This window comes from Callospermophilus lateralis, chromosome 1 (assembly GCF_048772815.1).
Source record: "Callospermophilus lateralis isolate mCalLat2 chromosome 1, mCalLat2.hap1, whole genome shotgun sequence".
Lineage (NCBI taxonomy): Eukaryota > Metazoa > Chordata > Mammalia > Rodentia > Sciuridae > Callospermophilus > Callospermophilus lateralis.
In genome coordinates, this window is record NC_135305.1 from 176849786 (window position 1) to 176859499 (window position 9714).

Below are 9714 nucleotides of genomic sequence, written 5' to 3' on the forward strand. Positions count from 1 at the left end.
AGACTGGGGATGTAGCTCAGTGATAAAGTATCCCCAGGGTTTAATCCCTAGTACCAAGAGAGAGAGAGAGAGAGGAGAGAGAGAGAGAGAGAGAGAGGGGTGTGTGAGAGATGTGATCTCTTCCTCCTGCACACATTCCTATCACTTCCGTTCACCATGAAGTAGGGAGCCCTTGCCAGAACTCGAACCATGTTGTTCGGACCCCCTCAGCATCTAAAATGAAAGTTTTAGCTAAACGAACCTTTCTTTATAAAAAGTTAGGCTTGCTTCACGAATTTCACTATAAATGAAAAACAGATTAATGGACCACCTACCTATGAACCTCTCCATTAAAGATGAAAGAACTGAAGCTCTGGGATGGGAAGGGCCTTCCGACGAGGGAAAGGGTGCTTGGAACAGAGCCAGGTTGGATTCCTCTTTTCCTTGTACCCATCAGCTAGGTCTGGTCAAATGTTACTCTCTCCAAAGCTGGAGTCAGAAGACCTGCCTCCCTTCAATTAGCTAGAATGACAGGAGTGTGCCACCATGCCTGGCTTGGGTTTTCCTTTTTCAAAAGCTTGGAGAAATTGGACCAGTTTCCTCAGCATGCAGAGAGAGATGACCCCAGAGATGGCCACTGTGAGCACTGCCTCAACAAAAAGTCCTCTGTGAAGGCTCTGTCCCTCCACCTCCAGGCCTGGCTCCTAACACAGAGGCCAGTGTCCTCACTTCCTGGGGTGTGGTGAGGTCCCTTGCACATGGGGTTGGCAATGGCACAGGAGTGAGAAAACTGTCGAGAAATCAGGACTCCCTCCAAGAAATCATGACTCCCCAAACCAAGAAACTGGGTCCTCAGTAACAGAACATCTGAATCCAGCCTCACTGGGTAACCAGCAAAGATTGTACCAAAGTCCTATTTTACTTGCAAATTCCCCCAGAAAAAAAGGGAGCACCCTGAGAGAGTGGTCAATTAAGCTGAGACTGAAGTCCAGACTAGGCCTGGACCTCGGAAGTGAGCCTTTGCTTGATGGAATTCACCCACTGTAGTGAGGGAACAGCAGGCCTCAAAATAAACATTCAAGCCTTCCTTGAATACTTTTTGAAGGCTATCCACCCCCCACCCCCCACCCCGGCCCTCTGCATACACCTTTCAAAATCTCTTGTGACAGAGGTTGCATAGCAATGTTACTTCCTTCTGGAAAATAAGCTTTCTCTAAGTAATTCTTCCTTTTTTTGGTTCTGGGGATTGAGCTACATCCCCAGTCTTTTTTCATTTTGAGGCAGGGTCTCTCTGAGGTGCTTAGGGCCTCCTAAATTGCTGAGGCTAGCCTCAAACTTATGATCCTCTTGCTTCAGCCTCCCTAGTTGAAGTCTTTCTTGCATCTTTCACTACACACACACAAACATACACCACACGCTGCACTTACACAGCTATTACAGGTTTATTTATTTATTTGCAAATGGATACTTTCTGAGTTCAGTTGAATTCCTCCCTCAGGCTACAATGTAAACATGGGTTAACTCTTAGTAGCCACATAAAGTATCTTTTCCTGGTAGAAACTACATGATAAGGACCAAGTCCTACTGACAACTCTGCTTTGAGAGCCCCCTACAGTTTTGCTATTTCATTTCTTTCCGAATACTTTAAAAGCTAATATTGCCATGACTGCACCTTACTTTCCCCTTTCCTATTTCCCTCCATTCTCCAGGTTGATGCTGCCCACATGCCCAACAGTACTTCCTGTGATGTGAATTCCATACCAGATAGTACTCAACAGCTACCAGGCAAGTCACTTAATACACTAGCCTCGGTGTCCTACTCTATAAAATGTGAACATAACACAATCTGAGTTTTTCTCAGAATGCAGTAAAGGATGCCAGAATCCTGGGAAGGCATGTCTTATTTAGTCACATGCCCAGATGTGCAACACAAGTTATTGGACCCCTACAGTGTCTCCAGCTAGTGTCTCAGTGTCTCTCTCAGACCCCATGAAATGGCCAAGGAAGCAGATTCAGTACTACAGGCACAAGTGACAAAAGGTGTGCGAACACACCATGCACTGGAAAGTACTGGGTGCCACTGGAAGTAAGACATAAGGGCAGAACTGATATAAACCAAGGAGAGATAATAGGTCCAAAGTATGCACAGGAGCAGGGAGAAGGGAAATGGTTTGCAAGAGTTCCAGAATCTTCTGAGAAGGTACAAATGGAGAGCACATACCCAACCCGGGCTTTTTTTTTTTTGGGGGGGGGGGTGGTGGTGGTGATGGTGGTGATGGTGCTGGGGATTAAACCCAGGGTTTCATGCATGCTAGGCAATCACTTTACCACTGAGCTACATCCCCAATTCAAGACATCTGCTTAATAATATGTCCTATATGAAACTGGCCAGAAACCCGAATCTTTTTGTTCTAAACACAGGCTTGGTTGGAAGATCCTTAGAAATCACTCCTTACCCAGCCCCTCAAATCATTTCATTACCCAGCACCTTGCTGTTTCAGTAGTTTTATATTTGGCCCCAAGAGGAGCACCAGAATCCTTGAAACCACCCAGTGTGGAGGCATTAGTACCCAGGACTTCATTCCCCCTGCTGGGACCCTGGAACTCTTTCATTTAGTCTTCCAAATACTCCCTTTTCTTTCCACTAAGGCCAGGTTCTGCGACCACGTGCCACTTCCCTGCCCCCACCATGGCCTTCCCAGCAGTTCCTGATCCAAACTAGGACCCCAACCCCTGAGTGATAGGAACGTGAGGCAATGACAAAGAGGATGGGGAAGTGTCGTTTGAAGTGCTGAGAAGGACAGGATGGGAGTCTCCCGCAAGATAGTGGGTTAAAACAGTAGTACCCGAATTGGACAGCTTGGACTCAAATTCCAGCTCTGGTTGTGCACGACCCTGGAGAACTCGGAGCCTCAGTTTCCCCATCCGCCAGTGGCTTGTGGATGGGCTAAGAAGGCCGCGCCAGCAGCACAGGACCCGGAGAGCAATAATGGTGGCCTTCCCGCTATGGCCGCAGAGGGAGGCCTCGCCAATCACGCGTCCCCACCCCGAGCCATCATGCAGAGAGGGAAACGGAGTTTGAGGTTGCACACCGGCCTGCGGCGCTCCAGGGACCGAGGCCCACGCGGCCGAGCCGGTAGCTGGGCCGCGAGTGCGCGGAGCAGCGGAAGGCGCCAGCGCCCGGAGCCCCGCGAGGCGCACGCCTCCGCCATCTGACAACGCCCCTGCCGGCTCCCTCAAGGTGGCAGAGTGCAGCGCGACACGGAACCGGCGAGGCCTTAGGAACAGCTTCCCCGCCTAGTCTGAGCCCCGGCGCGCCGGGCGCCCCTCCCCGGGCCCGCGCCCAGCGCTCGGCGCTCACCCGGAGCCCGCGGCAGTGGTGGCTTGGATGGAGCTGATGCGCAGGCGGTTGGCCGTGTCCTTCAGGGCCTGCAGCTTCTGCTGGTCAGGCTTATGGTAGCCTTCCATGGCGTGGCCGGGAGAAGGACAAGGAGCCGAGGACAGAGACCCAGAGAAAGCCGCTCAGGCAGCAGTGACTGGCAGCGGCCGAGGCCCGGCGCCGCGCGAGGGCGCGTTAAGACTCCCTAGGACCCGCCCATGGGGCGGGGCGGGCGCTGATCACCCGAGGCGGACGGGCGACGCCGGCCCCGCCCCCGGCCTTCCCCCATCTTTGCTGGGCACCTACTGGCTGCTGGGCCCTGGGTGACAGGCTGAGCTTCTCTGCTGGACTTAGCCGCACCCACGTTAATACCGCCGCCACCACCACCACCAGCACCATTCCAGGTTCAAGGTTTGGCTCAGAGTTTGGCTATTTGACTCGCAAAGCGCTTTCTTTCCTCCAGTCTTGGGTGGAGAGAGGAGGTAATCATTGGCAATCCAATCCCACTTTACAGATGAGCTAATTGAGACATGGCAAGGTCAGTCAAGATCACAGGTCTGGTGGGTGTCAGGCTCTGCCCCAGCAGATCAGCCTCAGCTCTAAGAAAGACCCAGGCCTTATTTGGAACATGAGAAGACACTAGAAGTAATACTGAAAATACCGGCTAATGGTAACTGAGAAATTACTAGGGGCACGTTTTTCACACATAATTAAGATCTAGAAACACAGCTGACTCTTAAAGAGATTTCTAGGTTTGCCTGCAAGGCTGTAGGGACAGAAGTACCCACATTTGCTGTTACCAGATCTTATAGTCCCCAGAGGGATGAGGACCCCAAGAGTAGGGATGTCTACAGATGCTGTCTCATGGAAACCACATACTCCATTTTACGAAAGATAAGCCCCTCGAAAGGGTGACTGAGCAGAGGGCTGAAACTGAGACAAGAGCGGCATCAGTGCCAGCCCAGCCTGGGAACCCCAAGGGTTTTCTGCATAACCCATACCTAGAGCCCTGGTCATGAGATAATGGCCAGCCCTCACCTAGATGTTCCTCAGGCTCCCCCCCCCCCACCTCGCCATGCCCAATTAGACACCAAGTGTGGTATCCCATAGCAATTAGCTCCTGCTGGCCCAACCCAAAAAGGCTGGCCCCATGACATCTGGTTAGCAAGAACTGTGGGCTTGGATCGAACTGATGTGACCCCTAGGCATGCCACCCTGACAGTCCTAACAGGTGCTACCTCTGCCCTTAGATAGTGCATGTCCCGTAAAAGAGGCTAATTCTGAAATATTTTGAAAGCTCTGTGCTTCCAACTCTGTGGCTCCTGGGGCAATAAGCTCCTTATTTCAAACCTCAATTTCCCCATCTACCCAATGGGACTATTCCTGGCCTCTCTGCACCTACCCTAGTCTCCGATGAGTGTACAGGATTCATTGTGGCGCTCAGGACAGAGTAATGATGGAAAGAAAAATGATTCTACCCCACCATGGGACTCTGGAACCCGGGGGAGGGCTTCCTCTCATCCTTAGGTTCCACAAAAATGGGGCCCACCCAACTTCATCCTGGATCTCAGTCGTATTTTATGGTTCTTAAACCTCCCTAAGGTCAGTTTGGGAACCAACACTCTGTTTGTCCACAGCAGTTTCACTGTGCCTGGGTCCTGGGTCTTTAATCTGACACCCGAACTTTTTAAATCACATGACACTCGAAAGGTGGGCCTTGGATCCTGATTTCCAGCTGCCATCTTGCTCTGCTCCCCCCACACCCTCAGCCTTTTTCAGCTTTCACTTTTCCCATTCACTTTCCCTATGGCCCCCAGAGAAAACTCCTGGTTTCCCCCAACTTATGCTCCCATCAATCCTCCTCCACTTTTGAAATAAAATTCAGCCCCTGCCCCCAACCCCAGCCTCTCTTATTTTCCTGTTCTCGTGCCCTCCACCCCATCCATTCCAGCTCACTAGTCTTCTTCCTTTCATTAAAAAACATCAAGTTCATGTTGACTACAGTGATGCATAGCTGTAACCCCAGCAATTTAGAAGGCTGAGGCAGGAGGATTACAAATTCGAGACCAGCCTCAGCAACTTAGTGAGACCTGCCTCAAAATTAAAAAAGAAAAAAAAAAAAAAAAAAAAAAAAAAGGAAGGAAAAGGACCAAGGACCCAATTCAGTGGTAAAACATCCCTGGATTCAAAAACCACCAAGCTTGCTAGACACAGTGGCTCATGCCTGTAAACCCAGCAGCTTGCGAAGCTGAGGCAAAAAGACTGTAAGTTCAAAGCCAGCCTCAGCAACTGAGCATGGCCCTGAGCAACTTAGCAAGATCCTGTCTCTAAATAAAATATTTTTAAAGGAGCTGGGGGTGTGGCTCAGTAGTTAAGCCCCCACCTCCCTTCAATTCCCAGTACCAAAAAACAAAACAAAAAACCCATTAACCTCTCTCTCCCTCCCAGAAGTTTCACATCTGTTGTTCCTGAGCCAGTAAAGTTCGTCTCTCAGCTTGTATGTTGCCAGGATCTAGAGCAGCACCTCCTTCTCCTTATGTGACCGGAGACTCTGCTGGGTTCTCCTTCAAACTGCATCATTATTGTTGTTGTTGTTATTATTATTATTATTATTATTATCATTATCATTATTATTATTGGAATTGGGGGTCAGAACACTTAACCATGAGCTACATCCCCAGCCCTTTATTTTAATTTTAATTTTTTTTTTTTAATTTTGAAAGTGGGTCTAAGTTGCTTAGAACCTCACTAAGTTGCTGAAGCTATCCTCAAACTTGTGATCCTCCTATCTCAGCCTCCCAAGTTGCTGGGATTGTAGGCATGCACCACTGAGCCCAGCTCCACAGGCATTATCAGCTTCAGGAGATCCAGGATGAGACCTCTTGTCCCTGACTCTATCCTCAGGGATGAGAATTGTCATTCACACATAGCAGGCACTCAATAAGTGCATGTAAAGTGAAAGCATGACTATAAAATTATAAGCCAGAAGTCATGCAGCCAGCAAGTATCAGATCTGTACCCAGGGATAGAAGGCATCAGAGAGATCTCAAGGGAGGGAATCTGTCTGGCCTAACTGGTGCCCTCCATTCTGGCCTTTTAAAAAGTTGAGACACAAAGGTGCTCTGTTGGAGGATAGGAAGTGGCACAGACATCCTGATGTCAGCATCAGGTGACAACAAAAGCCACATCCGTCTGAAAGCAGAGATAGATGCTGAAGTCTGAGCTGTCCCACAGGACCCATGAAGTGCCTGGGGCAAAGGGCACCCTCCAGGAGCCAGGAAGGTGCAATGCACTCTATGAGAGTCCTCCACAGCTGGCTCCCTAGGACCTCTAGGATCACCAAGACATACTTGAGTGGCACGTGACTGTAATCCCAGTGGCTGGGGAGGCTGAGGCAGTTCAAGGCCAGTTCAGCAATTTAATGAAGCCCTAAGCAACTTAGTGAGAACCTGTCTCTAAATCATATATATATATTATATGATTTTATATATATGATACACACACACACACACACACACACACACATGCCTGAGAGGAAAATAGGAGTGAGGGGTGGCATGTAGCTGAGTGTTGCCACCGAGTTGGTTATTGGCAGGAGATTGGCTTTGGGCACTGAGACAGTGCTGACTAAAGCCTGCTGAAGTGGAATGTGGAACAGGAGGATTCTGAGCGTGCTTCAGCAGGAAATTCCAGGACCATTTAGCAGGCTGGGCAGGGGTGAGTGGGATGGGAGAAGGGTCATGCAGGTGCATCGATGCCACTTCTGGGGGAACCTATGGGGACCTGAAAGGGCTGCACTTGGGCCAGGAGTGAGGAAGCCCAGGTTTTAGGATTGTCACACACACACACACACACACACACACACATATTCTCAGACACAAACATGAACATTTCCTCACCCATCCTCACACTCAGCCTCGTGCTCTCATGTGCACACCCATAGGCACTCACTCTCATTCACACTTGCTCACACTCGCTCTCTCTCACACTGGCACGCATACCCAGATCCCTCTCCTATTGCATCCTGTCTCACCCTGCCCTGAACATCGCTGGTGGCATCACCACAGCACCTTCTTGGCCCTCCTCAGAGTCCACAGACCTTGGCAAAGGCTCAGGAGGTAGAACCTTTTTATCAAGAACAAATAAAAGCCCAGCCTGGTGGCACATGCCTGTAGTCCCAGTGACACAGGAGGCTGAGGCAGGAGGATTGCAAGTTTGAGGTCAGCCGTGGCAACCTAGCAAGACCTTGTCTTGGGACAAAAATTAAAATAAAATAAAGTAAAATAAATAGGGTTTGGGGTGTAGCTCAGTGGTAGAGGATCCCTGGGTTTAATTCCCCAGTACCACCAAAAATAAAAAAATAAATAAATAAAAGCATGTGTGTACATTTATGCACTTGGTTATCGTTTATATGGTCAAAGCAAAAAGTCTACAAAGATAGTTTCCAAGCTAAGGTGGACTTGGGAGGGTGGGACTGAGTTTCTTTACCCATTTCTTTTTTGTTGTTGTTGTTTTTGGGATACAATGGCAATGAACATAGTTGGCTTTTATAATCAAAAAAAAAAAAAAAAGAAAGAAAGGAAAATAAAATTCCATCTTGAAAACATTATTGAGGTTGGGGGGGTGCATTTGTATGAATGTACTTTTTCTTTTCATTTCCCACGATTATGTAAAGCTGTGCCTGTGTTTCATAAGCCAGGCTGCTGCCTGGGAGGTTTTTGGGTTGAGAGCAAAGCCCCGGGCTGTGTGGGTGCCCTTGCCCTTGCTTGGCTATCTGCATGCAACTCAGGACAAAGCTACTCTGATGGGCCCCGGCATGTCTGCTGTCCGCTGAACACCGAGTGGGCATCGATGAGGCGTGAATGGCCCCGAGCAGCTGCGTTCCTGAGTGACAGGGCTGGGCATCGCTTTGGCAGGGCTGGGTCCATGTGTGTGTGTTCCCGGGGCACGCCTGGGCCGGGTGCTGTAAGCCCCAAGCCAGCACAGGGCTCGCAGTGCAGCAGACATTAACTTTTATATCCTTGGGACACTTCCTTTGACTCAGGTCCAGGGCTCTCCGCCAGCAGTGGCCTGAGATGAGTCCTTGAGGGGTGATTGTGCAGGCTTGCCTTTTTTGAGGTAAGAACACTATTTGTTCACTCATAAGAACCTTTGATTTTTCTGTATTTGCTTCTATTTCTTTAAACAATTTCAATTTCTGATTATAAAAGTAAAACATATATCCAGGCACAGTGGTGCATGCTTGTAATCCTGCAATTTGGGAGGCTGAGGCAGGAGGATCATAAATTCAAGGCTGGCCTCTGCAAGATCATGTCTTTAGCAAGATCATGTCTCAAAATGAAACACAAAAGAAGCTGGGAATATATTTCAGTGATTAAGCACCCCTGGGTTCAATCCCTAGTAACAAAACAAGACCAAAAAAGTAAAACATACTCATTGTAAAAAACCTAAAAAATACAGAAAATTTAAACTTAAACTAAAATCATGCAAGACTCCACCCAAAGAGAACCACTGTTAAAAACCATTTGTTTGGAGCTGGGGGTGTGGTTCAATGGCAGGATGCTTGCCTAGCATATGCAAGGACCGGGGTTCAATCCTCAGATCTCCAAGGAAAAGAAGTCATTTATTCAATTGACAAATATTGTTTATTGTAATTGTTATTGTCTCAGGAGAAGGGCCCAAGGAGTACCCACAGGGAAGGGGGAATTTGATTCAGGACTGGCTGGTTTCTTGGTTCTTGGCATAAGTGACAAAAAAGGATTTCAGCATACCAAAGGCATAGACAGAGGTTTACTTAAGAAGTAGATACACATTCAAGAGAGAATGCAGTGGGTGTGGTGGTGCATGCCTGTAATCCCAGCAATTTGGGAAGGAAGATCACCAATTCAAGGTTAACCTTGGCAATTTAGTGAGGCCCTAAACCATTTGTGAGACCCTATCTCAAAATAAAAAATAATAAAAAGGGCTGAGACTGTAGCTCTGTGGTAAGGGACCTCTGGGTTCAATCCTGGGGGGGAGGAATATATATATATATATATATATATATACCAAATAGATACCATTTTTTACACTAGCATTTTAGAATCTTCAGACATCTTTTTTTGTTGTTGTTGTTCGAGGGATTGAACCCAGGGGTCCTTTATCACTGAGCTACATTTTTGGTCCTTTTTATTTTGAGATAGGTCTCACCAAGTGGCTTAGAGCCTCACTAAATTGCTGAAGCTGGCCTTGAACTTGGGGTCCTCCTGGCTCCAGCTCCCAAGTTGCTTGGATTTCAGTGTGCCACTGTGCCTGGCTAAAGACATCACTTTTACTAGCTGTGTATTGTCCAGTCATAGGGCTATTTCCTCATTTAT

The 9714-nt window shown here is 48.4% G+C and overlaps 1 protein-coding gene across 2 annotated transcripts in view; it reads right to left on the reverse strand.

The window, feature by feature from the left end:
• The window catches only part of Tkt (transketolase), a 28147-nt gene extending 24594 nt beyond the window's left edge, over window positions 1-3553 (reverse strand). Inside the window, exon 1 of one of the 2 annotated variants that reach the window (XM_076836967.1) lies at window positions 3341-3553. In XM_076836967.1, coding sequence (XP_076693082.1) covers window positions 3341-3447 — 107 coding nt within the window. In that variant the 5' untranslated portion in view covers window positions 3448-3553. The remainder of the gene's footprint in view (window positions 1-3340) is intronic. The other variant, XM_076837054.1, reaches the window with a different exon arrangement.
• Window positions 3554-9714: the final 6161 nt, after the last annotated feature.